This window comes from Barbus barbus, assembly GCF_936440315.1.
Source record: "Barbus barbus genome assembly, chromosome: 23".
NCBI lineage: Eukaryota > Metazoa > Chordata > Actinopteri > Cypriniformes > Cyprinidae > Barbus > Barbus barbus.
Genome location: NC_136751.1, coordinates 16,171,783 through 16,186,020, shown reverse-complemented (window position 1 = coordinate 16,186,020; position 14,238 = coordinate 16,171,783). Strand labels below are relative to the sequence as shown.

The 14,238-nt window shown below is 35.8% G+C and overlaps 1 protein-coding gene across 4 annotated transcripts; it reads left to right on the top strand.

Annotated features, from left to right (window-relative positions):
- Window positions 1-120: 120 nt before the first annotated feature.
- LOC306842984 (tripartite motif-containing protein 14-like) lies at window positions 121-7,339 on the top strand. Of its 4 annotated transcripts, none has more exons than XM_079374235.1 (8): window positions 121-409; window positions 1,775-2,628; window positions 3,056-3,151; window positions 4,099-4,347; window positions 4,479-4,501; window positions 4,578-4,726; window positions 5,291-5,402; window positions 6,390-7,337. In XM_079374235.1, the coding sequence occupies exons 1-8, from the start codon at window positions 184-186 to the stop codon at window positions 6,451-6,453; spliced, it is 1,773 nt and encodes a 590-aa protein (XP_079230361.1). In that variant the 5' UTR covers window positions 121-183; the 3' UTR covers window positions 6,454-7,337. The 4 variants fall into 4 exon arrangements, with proteins under 4 accessions (XP_079230361.1, XP_079230359.1, XP_079230360.1 ...); XM_079374234.1 differs by having other exon boundaries at window positions 135-409; window positions 1,772-2,628; XM_079374233.1 differs by having other exon boundaries at window positions 5,291-7,339.
- The last annotated feature ends 6,899 nt before the right edge of the window (window positions 7,340-14,238 follow it).

Sequence of the window (14,238 nt, the reverse complement as noted above, 5' to 3'; positions counted from 1 at the left end):
GATAGATAGATAGATGATAAAATGATGCCATCATGTACAGAAAATATTGTGCACTGTCGCTTTAAGAGCAGCGGAGTAAATAGTGTGTTAGCATGATTCAAAAGGCGAGGCTCCGCCCACGCTGTGTTACGTCAGTTTCGTTTCTTCGATCGTGTGGCGTCTGCTGTAAATATCGCTTTAAAGATGGGCGCATCTAATGGCAAACCTCTGAAATGTCCTCTGTGTTATGAGGAGTGTCGGGAGCAAGTGACGCTGGCCTGCACTCACAGCTTCTGTCGGGTTTGTATCAGAGAGCTGTGGAGCGGATCTCAGACCGGACCGTATTACTGCCCCGAGTGTAGGTACGAGTACCAGCATCTACCGGACAATACAGACGGAGCGTCAACATCTGCAGCCACACCAAACACACGTACGTTCATTCACACAAAATAAATGTTGACTTTGTTGACCTTGAACACGTGTATGTTATTATTATTTTGCACATGTGTAAGTACTAGTGACCACAGTCTATGCTCGTAACCTAGTAGGCCACAACTACTCCTGTGTATTGATCTGTTGTAGTAACGTTACATAAGTTGTCTGTCTCCGATCAGGTCACAAGCATTAAGCTTTAAATAGTCAATAGGATGCTGCATGTATGGGTCTTAAAAGTCATAGAGAAACAAAACAAAACCAACGGTTCTCAGTCACATTACTTGTTTATTTAATTTGTCTGGTAACAATATCCAACATACTGTACATGTTGGGAGAATTATGGTGTTTGTGTCTTTTTGTTCTTTCAGGCATGACTATTTACACCACAATGCCAATACAATATCTGGTTTCTAATTTCATAACTATTATTGAATGTATATTAAAACACATTAATGAATGATATATATATATATATATATATATATATATATATATATATATATATATATATATATATTTATATATTACACTTTGTGCAAAATTGCACAGTTGCTGCGCTATAATATTTAGTGATATTTACCGTGACCATACAGTAGATAATTCAACTCAAGCTCTTCACAAAAAGTTACTTTGATAAACAAGTTCTGAATAAAAAATTATTTGGGATAAAATAGTTTCTTGTGATGGAAATTATGCCACAACTGAGAGATTGCATTTTGGAAAAATGTACTGAGCAAAATCATTGTCAAAGAGTTTTTAAAAATTGTACATTTAATTTTCATAGTATGAAGAAGAAAGGGTCTAGGACGGGGTAAAACAACCCTAAGTAAAATCCATTTAAAAAATAAAATTATGAAATTATTGCAATTGTAAATCTTGAATAATAAAAGCATGGTAAAATGTTTCCAAGACAGTTTTAATCTGTTATTCATGTAGCAAAAATAAAAAGTTGAAATCTGTCGACCACTAAAAAAAACCTAAAATTGCCCAAAGCTGATGAAAACCTTGTAAAACTTTATTTTACAGTGTCCCTGTTACATGTACTTATTTTAGTAATAACAGTAAAATACGCATTATTACATGTAACTAACCCTAATCCAACCTCTATAGTATGTAAGTAGTAATAAGTGTTGTTAATTTATATTACTCAGTAATTACATGACAGTTTTGAAAATTGTTAAATTGTGAAGATTATAGCACTAGAACTAGAACTTTCATGCAGTGCATGCCTTTCCCTCACAGCCTAGTTTTAATTCATCTTAAATATGAAATCTAACCTGACTAAGGTCTATTACACTGTAACAAAGACACCATAAAATCGCATTAAAAACATTAATGCAATACTATGCTTTTCAAGTAGATTGGCCATTTGGAAAGAAGCTGCATGGCCGGCACTTGAAGAAATGGCACGGGAAGAGGAAGTTCAGTTCAGCATTCCACAGTGGTGGACACAGACTGGGCTCAGCCCCTTCTAATAACACCGTCAGTGACTATGATGTAATCAGAATCATTGACTCTGATGAAGACACATCAATACCACGGAAAAGAAAGGCCACAGCAGAAGAATGCACCTCTGGAAGCCAGTCTCCATCAATGGTTTGGGGGACCACCTCTACAAATGACACATCCTCACAACGCACACCTCCAGACACAGATGAGATGATGTCTCCTCATGTAGAATTATCTCCTGAGAGGAACACAAGTTCCCCTCAGCAAGACCAGCATGCTGTGGCGTCCTGCAGTGACACTGGCTCACCCAGGACGAGCAACACACCCCAGAGAGAGAAAACCCCCTCACCAGCAGTCAGTGCCACCTCTCATACACCTGGAAGGCAGGAAACAGATTTTAACAGAGGAGAGCCCCTCAGTATCTCAGCATCATCATCATCAGACAGACTTTCCAGGAGCAGTTCTGTGCCTTGCCATTACTGTCCCAGTTCAGAACAGAAGGTGGCGGTAAAGACCTGCCTGGTTTGTGGGGCCTCCATGTGCTCCGAGCACCTGCGGGCACACCTGGAAAAGCCAGTTTTCCAGAACCACCCGCTGGTGAATGCTGTGGAGGATGTGTCTCTGTGGAGGTGCCAGGAGCACCAGGAGATGAACCGGATCTACTGTCGATCATGTGCAGTGTGTGTTTGTACTGTGTGTTCCCTGGTCGGGTCGCACAAGGGGCACGAGTGCATCAGCATCCGAGAGGCAGAACAGGAGCTCAGGGTGAGAGACTATTGGACATTTTTAAACACCATTTCCCCTTTCAAAATAGTTTTTAATTGGTGATTTAATATGTGGCTCAATATTCTGGTTAAACCTGTAGTTTTTAGGCATATGATCTATAGTAGTATACTATTGGTCAAATGTTGGTAAAATTCATTTAATATTTTTGAAGTAATTTTTTTTTTAAATACAGTAAAAACAGTAATATTGTGAAATATTACAATTCAAATTAACTGTCTTCTGTTTAAAATAATTTTAAATTGCAGTTCACATGAAGAACAACATTTATTTGAAATAGAAATATTTCGTAGCTTTATAAATGTCTGTACTCTTACTATTGATTAATGCGTACTTGCTGAATAGGAGTATTAATTTCTTTCTTTCAAAAAAGTTGTTGCTCATTGGTTTATCTATATTAATTTCTCAGGGCTCACTGAAGGATGAGATGCAAAAAATACAAAAAATGGAAAAGTCCATTCAGGAAAAACTCTCTGAGCTCAGTGATAAAAAACGTGGTGTCCAGGTAAGTGCGAGAATGTTTTGTTGATTTAATTGATGCAGTTTACAGAGGTTTTTATTGTTTAAGTTATTTATTTTTTATTGTTATTAAAATGTTTCTTAATGGGTTAGTTCATTCAAAAATGAAACTTATGTCATTAATTACTCACCCTCATGTCGTTCCAAACCCATAAGATCCACGTTCATCTTCAGAACACAAATTAAGATATTTCTGATGAAATCCGAGAGCTTTCTGGCCCTGCATAGACAGCAATGCAACTACCACGTTCAAGGCCCAGAAAGGTAGTAAGGACATTGTTAAAATAGTCCATGTAACATCAGTGGTTCAACTGTAATTTTATGAAGCTACGAGAATACGTTTTGTTCACACAAAAACAAACAAACAACAACTTTATTCAACAATTTCTTCTGTTCCCTATCAGTCTCCGCTGCTATTCACGAGAGTTTCAGTTGCATTGCTGCCTATGGAAGGTCAGAAAGCTCTCAGATTTCATGGAAAATATCTTAATTTGTGTTTTGAAGATGAACGAAGGTCTTACAGGTTTGGAACGACATGAGGGTGAGTAATTAATGACAGAAGTTTAATTTTTAGGTGAACTATCCCTTTAAGTTGTTCATGGGTTTATGATCTCTTTGTCCAATGTTGTTATTAACTAAAACTATTTAAAGTCATTTTTTAAATTGAAATAAAGCTGAAATAAAATTTAAAAAAATATCAGTATTAGATAATAACATAAGCTTAAAGAGCTTAATTTTTTTTTTAAATGTTGTCCTGTCAAGTAACTGAAAAAAAAAACATGTTTAAGGTCTAAAATGACTACTAAAAGTACTATTGAAGTACTAAAAGCTTTATAAATAAAAGTAATAAATTAACATACAATAGCATCAAATAAAATGCTAATTCTGTGCACAGGAGATTTTTGCTTCCCTCACGTTTTGTGATTCTTGCAGGAAGGGCTGGAGGACGTGCGGGCAGCCGTAGTACAGCAGTATCAGGCCCTGTGGGAAGCTCTGAAGCAAGAGGAGGAGCAGGCTTTACTCTGTGTGACCCAGGAAGAGGACAGAGTGCTGGGAAGGATTGAAAAGCAGCTGGACACATTACAGGTTGCCTTGATATCTAGCCAGAGTATATTAAACACCCTGCAGGGAATGACCAATGCTGAAAGGGCGTCTAAGTACCAGGATCAGGCCTTCATCATGGTATGACAAGCAGCTGTGATCTTAAACTGATCTAAATATTCAATAGAAAATGTCATTATTGTTTTTGCTTTTATTTTAGTAATGCAATTACAAATGCTAATGTGTAATGCAATTTTTACTGTTTATTTCAGGAATACAGCAAGATGGCAGGACAGTAAGTAATATGGTTCAAATATTTGTTGATTATTATATAATTATGTGTATTAAGTAAAACTGATGTCCTCCTCCAGACTGACTGAATTGTCTGATCCTGTCCAAAATCTTGAGACACCCGAAGAGATAAACCATAACCGGCTGGACTGTCTTAATGACTGGACCGAGAGGAGACTGGAGACTGTGCTAATATCACTGCCTCATCGAGACCCTTTTAGACTTCTGTGTGAGTCTTTTACACACTTCACAGTATAAATCATACTATCATACTGGAATAACATATAAAATTACTTTTTGAAAAGATCAAATTTTCAAAATGTCCTAACTATTTTCAACAGTGATGTTTTTGAGCACAAAATCAGCATATTAGAATGATTTCTGAAAGATCATGTGACACTGATTAATGACTCCTGAAAATCACAGGAATAAGTTACATTATTAAAATATATTAAATTGTAATCATGTTTCACAATATTATTTTTTGTTACTTTTATTTTTTACCAAATAAATGCAGCACTGTTGAGCATAAGAACTGAGCATAAGAAGCTTTTCAGGGCTTTTTAAGTATCAAAAGATGAAATGTGGATTTCTAGTAGTCTCTGAGTTATGAAAGAAAATTCATAAAATATTATAATTGCCCTCAATCACCCTACTACATAGAGTAGGGTATATATATCTCCATTACACTATTAGGAACACTATTATACACTATTATAGTAATTGGGGCCACAGGAAGACTTGATTGGCAGATGCAAATATAATGTTTGACAGCTGATGTTTCTGTCTGCAGATGGGATAAGCCCAACTCTAGATCCTGATACTGTCCATCCGAAGTTGCTGCTGTCAAATGAGAACAGGACGGTGCAGTACAGTGAGACCCAGCAGGACTACCCCGAGCAGGAGTCACGCTTCAACATTTTCCCTCAGGTGCTGGGCTCTCACGCCATAGACGGAGGCTCCTGCTACTGGGAAGTGGAGGTCTCTCTAGATGAGGGCCGCTGGAAGGTGGGAGTCTGTGATGGACAGATAGGCAGAAAGGGGCAAAAGGACATCTGCCGTATTGGTTTCTACCCTAATTCTTGGTGTTTAATTTATGAGAAGGGAAAAGTGGAAGCCCTACACGATAAGGTAGCTTCACCTGTGTGTTCCGCTGAACTCTGGAAGATCGGGGTGCTGCTGAATTTTAGTGAGGGTCGCTTGTCTTTTTATAGCGTGGCCAGGGAGGGATCTCTTTCTTTGCTCTACAGTTTTGAGCATACCTTCACTGAGCCACTTTATCCAGCACTGGCGGTTTCTAAAACGCAGCTCAGCATCTGTGATATATTTACCAAGACCACTACAGACTAGACTATGTTTGTGCTTTTATGAAAGGTTTTATTTTGTTTTGTTAATTTACTCACCCTTAGGCCATCCAAGATGTAGGTGACTTTCTTTCTCCAATATAACAGTAGCAGATTTTTAGCTGAGCCCATCATCCTTTGTGATTTATAAAATGCTAGTCAAGAAGAGGTAGCATCATTTTGAGAGTAAAAAAAAAGTAGATAAAATAAAAAATAAACCCATGTGGCTCCTGATGATATATTGAGGTCTTATGAAGGTAAACGATCGGTCTGTGCAAGGAACTGAAAATTATTTAAATTTTTTCCGGATGTGAAATTAGCCATTGTGGTTTACAACAGGATCAAATGAAAGAACCATTTCGAACAATACAAGTATAGATATAATGCTATTGTCTGTTCACATCCATGCAAACATCATATGAGAGAAAGAGGGAGAATGCGGGACCATTTATCTGAGGCTATGAATTACAGGTAATAATGTTCAAAATAATGTTTAGTTTCTTACACAGACTAATCGTTTCACTTCTTAAGACCTCAAAATATCATCAGGAGTCACTGGGATTCATTTTGTGTTTTTGTATTGAGTTTTTTCCTCTCAAAGTGGCTTATATGAATCACCAAAGACCATGGGTTTAGCTAGAAATCATCTTTAATGTTCTACTGGAGAAAAAAGTCACCTTGGATGGCTTTAGTAAAGTTTAGTAAAGGTGAGTAAATAAACAGCTTTTTTTATTTACTATTGAACTATTCCTTTAAGCAATACAAATCACTTTTACATTCCACAAAACATTTCCAGGTCGCAACTGCTGAACCCAAGAGTGTAAGAGGTCTTGAAAACAATGGCCTATTTTTTTCTAAATGATGGTGGTATTTGCTGATTTTTAATGGGTAGGATTTACATATCTGACCTTTTAAAGCTCTAATTCCATTCCAAATATGTTTTATATATCCATTTATATGTCATTTGGAAATGGTGTTTTATCAAAACAATCTTGCACAGCCTTTTTACTTTTTTTATTGAACTTATAATATAAAATTGCACTGTATTTACATGTAAACATTGAAATCAAACGAAGGCCAGGAGAAATATTTGTAAAATCTGAAGACAACAACCATTCAACATTCCAGATGAAGCTCAGAGATTTTCTGAGTGACTTTTTGAAGCCTCATAGTCTTATTTCAATCTAGAATAAATGTAATAATAAACACTTTTATTATTACATTTACATTCATTATCCAGGTTTATTTGTATATGTATATATTTTTTTACTAGTATCTCAATCAATTTTCTGATGGTTCTGAAATGTTAACTACCATATCTATGTTATCTTTTTTTATAGGTTTTGTTGAACTACTGTTGGCAAAGTAATATTTCAGCCTGTTTATATTATGACTTCCATTTCAACTCTAGGTGGCATTATTGTTCAATACTGAGGAAATCAAACAGAAAGTTTGAACTGTGCTGCAATGCTTAATGATTAAATGCAGACAATTCTTAAAAATGGACTGATTATTCTTTTTTTCTGTACTGTACTGCACTGTATTGTCAGAAAAGCTTTTCTCTTTTTTATGTGTGTTTTGTAAATAACGATGTGCCCTTTTATTTTCATTCGAGCCATTTGTGGGAGTAGTCCATCAGGTGCAAGACAAAGTGAGTCATCTGTTCCAAGATCTCTCTGTACCCTCACACAATTCAATTAATCTCAAATCAATACAAATTGCCCGGTTAATAAAGACAAATAAAAAGCGAAGAAAACATATGGTGAAGATGTGATAAGACCCTTTTGGCAAGTCAATACATGTCTGTATTGACAGATTCAAACGACTTCTGCCATGCTGATAATTATTCATTTGTTTATAGTGCACATTTTTTTAGATCACAAGTAAATCCAATTCATTCGATTATCTGAAATGTTAAATACTCAGTCATCTAATATTCAATTAAAAATCTTACAATCTCACAATACTGAAATGATTTCTTTCCGTTTTTGATGTGAAATATAACCTCTTTCGGTTTTGAGAGGTATAATATAACCTTTCCATTTCACTTTTGAAACATTTACTCTGAAGTTCCACCTCCACATTTTTTTGGTAGAACATCTCTTCAGGCAAACTAGGTACACTGCCATGGCAACAAACCTGTGCCCTAAGCCAGGCTCTATCGCAGTGGTACAGACATTTAGTCAGGGGTCATTTGACTCCCAGCTGCCTGAAAAACAGGTGCAGAGGCGCTCTGTCACTCTGTTGTAACTATCCCAGTGTGATTTTATACAGTTCAAAGCAGCTGAGACATGAAGAGGACACCCAGTCCTGCTGAGATAAAACTAATTTACTGGAGAAATTCATTTGTCTTGGCTTTTTCCTACACTTGATGCTGGATGTGTATTATTTTTGATATTCCAATATTCAGAATCAACACTTTTTTATATATAGACCTTGTCACATCGTTATGAAGTGGTGGTAAGAAACAAGCAAAGCTGTATTGGATGACCTTATTTGCACTTTTGTCTTTCTCTCTGGAGAAATCACTTTAATGTTCTGAATTGGTTCACTGTAAAAAAATATGATCAATAAGTCATGGCAACATATGTTTTTCCCATTAGTTTAAAGCATCTGAATGTAAGTTTTTTCCTTTCAATAAGGATATGCAATAAGCGCAATGTAGATAACTCATTACAATCTCACTCACTTGTAATGTCTTTAAGAGCACTTTAATTAAGCAATAGTTTGCCCCAACATAAAAAATTGCTGAAAATGTACTCCCATGGGCCATCCAAGCAATGAGGTTGCTTCTTCATTGGAACAGATCTGGAGAAATTTGATTATGCTTGCTCACCAATCGATCCTCTGAAGTGAATGGGTGCCGTCAGAATGAGAGTTCAAACATCTGATAAAAACACACCAATCCACATGACTCCAAACCATCACGTTTAACGTCTTGAAGTAAATGGACCTTTTCACTAACGGAATAATGCTTGTGTCTTATGAACTTGTATTTTGGCCAGAATCGACGTTAAAACATCTTAATTATGGATTTGTTTCTTACAAACATGCAGCTTTTAATTAATTTTTTTTTTTGATGGACTGGAGTCACATAGATTACTTGTGGATTATTGTGATGTTGTTATCAGCTGTTTGCACTCTCATTCTGACGGCACCCATTTACTGCAGAGGAACCATTAGTGAGCAAGTGATGTAATGCTTAGTCTGTATGAAAAATGTTATAAACGCAGATTGTTATTAAATAAAGGATATTATGTTTTGTAATTGTGTTTTCAATGATTGAAAGACACCAGTTAATAATGTTTAATAATTTTGTTAAACTATAAAATGTAATAGTTCCACAGCAAGTTCTTATGATGCCCAAATATTAGTTGAGGTAACATATAAAACACATGAAGTAAATGGTTAAATTTGAATTGACGTAACTTGCTGTAGTTTTCTAAATGTTTAACCAATTAAAACATTTTGGCTGAATGGACTATAAAACTAGTTCAGTAAAGGTTGAGCAAACTAAAAAATAACAATTCAGATAACACTTGAAGAGAGAAATTGACTGAACGTAAAATTTCTGTGGAACTAGTTACTAAATAATAATTAGCTGAAGCAGCTTGAATTTTTTTACAGTGCTAAATTTCTCCAAATCTGTTCCAATGAAGAAATAAACTCAACTACATCTCAGTTGGCCTGAGGGTGAATAATTTTCAGCAATAAGTATTCATATTTGGTGACCTGTTCCTTAACCCTAAAGAAGCCCTTTGTTGATCATGTGTGTATACAACATCTCCTTATATACTATCTATAGATGATTCCCCTGGCAACAACATTCCGGAATATACTATTATACCTAACGACAATCCGGAGTGCAAGGAGCTTTTGTCTGGGACTTTCTGTGCCATTAAGGCAGATCTTATTTTCTGGTGATTTGACTTTGAATTCTCTGGGTACATTGCCTCATCATTTTCTTCACTTATTATCGTTGCTCCCATGAGGATGTTCATTTCAGCCTTTAGCACAGATGGCCAGGGACAGAGGACATGACCAGCTGGCTAATGTACATATTCAAAGAGCTCTCTCAGAGGACAAAGCTTTTGACACTGTCCTCAATGTGACTTGACACTCGGAACACTGTGTATACTGTATTTAAAACGCCTTTCCACCTACTTGACCCTAGAATGCATCACATAAAAAGCATTCAAATTAAACTGATTTTTGAAGGGGGAAAAAAGTAGGATGGAGACTTGGTTTATCCTTTGGTTATTAATTGTATAGTGTCAAATCTGAATGCAACCTTGAAGGAAACTGCCAGAGTTTAAGTCGACTAAATTATTGGAGATTTTTTTGTCAAGCTCATATTTTGTGTAAAAAAAAAAAAAATGATATATATATATATATATATATTTTTTTTTTTTTAACACAAAATATGAGCTTGACAGTCAGAAATAGAAACATTGACTAAAAATAAATAATAAAATAAATAAAATAAAAACCACACCCTGTTGGATCAGTGTTACCCCTTTAACTTCTAAGGTTAAAATGGCAATTCTGAAAAGAAATTGGTCAAAATGAAAACATCGATGAAGGCGATTTGGTGGTAAATTCAGTGACATTACATACAATATAAAGCATTCAGTATGACCACTCAAAGGACTTTTGACATCAACCTCATATGACTGACACTTGTATATTTAACTTGAGATTCGTGAAGAATTTCAGTCTAAGAATTCCATCTTAAAATGAAAAGTGACATAACCAGCTCCCATTGGCAGCAAATTAATTTCAGCTGAAATATTCACTTGAGGGAATTCACTCACATTCAACATATAAAGCATACTAACAACAATGTTGTTTCCTCTCTCATCCTCATAATTTTCATTAAACGGGTTTGACAGAGTATGTCAGTCCTTTAATTAAGCTGTCACTCAGTGAGACCACAATAAGGATGGATGGAACAGATCTCTCAGTTGAGACTGACATTCTGGGTATTGTAATCGAAATAGACATAACCAGCTACTCAAAACAAATTTACATACAGCACAAGCTCCTAAGCATGTTTGATGCTTGCAGGAGTTTTACTGAGACGGCAGTAAGATGGAAATATTTTCTGAGCTTTTTACACAGCTTTGTCAACTGACATTAGCAGTCTATTCAAACACAAGTCCATTTGTTTTTCATAGTGATGTTCACTTACAATTAAAATTCACCTTACTTGTGAGAAAATCTGTCTGCAACTATTAGTTAAGAGTTATGCTACGTACACACAAACAACATTTATTCAAAATATGTATATAATTGCTACAGCTATATAAACTATATATATATATATATATATATACAGTGCCCTCCATAAGTATTGGAACAGTAAAGACAAAATTACTTTATTGGCTGTGGAGTCAATACATTTGCAAATATGATTAAAAGATGAATATGAGACAAAACTACAGCATGTCACATTTTATTATTAGCCGTTTCAACACATAAATGTTTTACCAAATAAAAAGAACAGCACTTTTAGAGTCCATCCCACTCATTGATGTGAGCATAATTATTGGGACAGTTGAACATAAGGCAGATATAAAAGATTAAAAGCTATTATTTAGTTGCAGATCTCTTGCGCACAATCACAGCAGTGAGTCTGTGACCCATAGACATCTCCAGACTCTTGGTCTCATCCTTTGAAATACTTTCCCAGCATTTAATGCAGCCAATTCCACTTGTTGCTTGTTTCGGGGAGTTTCTGCCTTTACTCTCCTCTCCAGCTGGAGAAATTCATGTTCAATCGGATTTAAATCTGGAGACTGACTTGGGCAATCCAAGACTTTCCATTTCTTTGCCCTTATAAATTCCTTGGCTGAACTGGCAGGGTGTTTTGGGTCATTGTCCTGATGCAATATGAAGCACTTCCCAGTGAATCTGGTGGCAAGATGGCTTTGTACCCTTCCGAATTCATTCTGCTACTGTCATCATACATTAAGTCATCAGTAAAATAGAGAGGGCCTCTTCCAGAGGCAGCCATGCATGCCCATTCCATGACACCACCTCCACCATGCTTTACAGACGAGGCTGTATGCTTGGGATCATTTGCAGTTCCCTTTTTTCTCCACATTTTTGCTTTCCCATCACTTAGATAAAGGTTCATCTTTGTCTCATTGGTCCATAAACACAGGTCCAAAACTCTTCTGGCTCACCTTTGTGCTTTTTTGCAAACTCTAATCTTGCCTTTCTATTTTTCTATATAGCAGAAGCATTAACAGTTTGATACTGTTTGGTCATTTTAGCCCCCCCCCAAAAAAAAAACATTACAATTTTAAAATGTTTCACATCAATGGAATGTTATGAAACTGAAAGGCTAAATGGTCTTTAATAAAAAGTCACACTTGTACTGTTCGTGGTCAAAAAAATGACCGCCACTGGAAATGAACAATACCAGGGGGTTAAGACTATATATACAGGTAAAATTATAAAATTATAAATAGTCACATTATGATTTCATGTCCACATATTTATTTTGGGGCGAGTAGCCATGTAGTAGTCATTATCACATTTATAGTCATTATTAGGTGCTTGAGGCATAAGCAGCTAAAAAAGTATCTCTGTCTGTGCATTCATCCCATAAATCCTCTGTGACTCCCAAAAAGTCACTTGCCATGAGAATCCAGTTTGATCTCATTCGTGTCATTTCTTTGGAGACTTTGAGGCTGTTGGGAAATGCTCGACACTGCAAGATCACATGGTCATCGTCTACCCCAGAGACAAGGGAGCATTGAGAAAACGTGTTGCTCATCACTGACATTTAACTCCCAGTAAGGGAATATGACTCTGTTTCAAAGACTTGTGGTAGTGCACTTTTTCCCTGCTGCAGGCTAGCTTTCTCTGGCCACTTAATCTTGCTCTGGGTGACGTCATCACGTTATTGCTGTCACATTAGAGGCTTCACATCTAGTGATCTAGTAAGAGTAGGGGTGTAACCCCAGCATCCTGGCCAAATTTCCCCATTGGCCTCTGACCATCATGGCCTCCTAATCATCCCCATACATTGATTGACTTCATCACTCTGTCTCCTCTCCACCAGCACTTTGAGTACCCAGAAAAGCGCTATATAAATGTAACAAATTATTATTATTATTATTATCTAGGAGTCTCAAAGCAATTGTTGTTGAGAGTCTGGGTTATGACTTCTTAAGCACGCTCTAGAGGTTTTTCCTTGAGCGTGTAATTGTTTAAACACCTCATGATTAAACATAGGTCACTATAATGATGTGTGGGTGAATATTTTCCAACTGTGTTGCAAACAATATACGCAAAAAAGATACTGGAGTGAAGATCTTATTAAAGGGAACTTTATTTTCCTTTGCGTTTCGCAGAAGAATGAAAATCATACAAGTTTAAAATGACATGAGGTGAGTAAATAATGAGAGAAAATTCATTTTTAGGCGAACTATCCCTTCAAGAGCAATGAACGTTTGTAGTTTTAGAAAAATCTTCTGTCCTAATGCGTTTTCTTTTTACAGGCCTCATGAAATTTGATGTGGCTTTTAATCCATGTCTTTTAGCAGGTAGCCATCAACATGTCATCATAAAAGATGATAAAACAGACTGAGAATATTGATTCTTTTATTTTCCTAGGTGCTTACAAATGCTTTCTTGAACATGAATTTCCTTTTCTTTATAGTTTCACTACTGTTATGTAAAAAAAGTCTAAAAAAGGCTAAAAACGTGATTCAATAGAAGAAAAATTATGACTGAATAACAAATACAGGCACTTGTCAAGACATTTCATGAGGTCTTTCTTTTGAGATTCAGCCTCAACAAAAGCACAATAATTTTCATGTGTCTTGCTGCTGCTGTTCAAAGGGATTTTATAACAGTAACTTTTGTCACCTTCCTTTATGTGTCAATCCATTGCATGAAATGAAACATCTTGTAATTGATGTCACAGAATTCTTTGTACCTCCTATACATGTATTTCTATATATATATATATATATATATATATATATATATATATATATATATATATATATATATATATACACCTTGCCTGTCTCATACAGAACCGACTGACACAAATGCCCACACAAATGCAGCTCTGAATGCCTGTGTCACGCAACATCGCTTCATTTTACCTTGCCTTTTGCCCCTGATTTATTCTAGACATGGATCTGATCTATCTTTCCGACCCCAAATATTGTTGCGTTATTTATTTAGTTATTATTTTTTTCTGTTGCGTTATTTATTTAGTTATTATTTTTTTCTGTTCCGTGCAATGTCTTCCATTGGATCGACAGATTAAAGAAAGTTATACAGGTTTGGGATGACATGAGTAAATGATGACAAAATGTAATGTTTTTTTGGTGAGCTATTTGTTTTGTTAATGAATTGAGGCATACAAATTAAG

Bases quoted from the DNA above. Each gene is read 5' to 3' on its own strand.
- LOC306842984 (XM_079374232.1), top strand. From the start codon at position 184: ATGGGCGCATCTAATGGCAAACCTCTGAAATGTCCTCTGTGTTATGAG. The intron at 2,629-3,055 runs GTGAGAGACTAT...TTAATTTCTCAG, and splicing joins AGGCAGAACAGGAGCTCAGG to GGCTCACTGAAGGATGAGAT. The intron at 3,152-4,098 runs GTAAGTGCGAGA...TGATTCTTGCAG, and splicing joins ATAAAAAACGTGGTGTCCAG to GAAGGGCTGGAGGACGTGCG.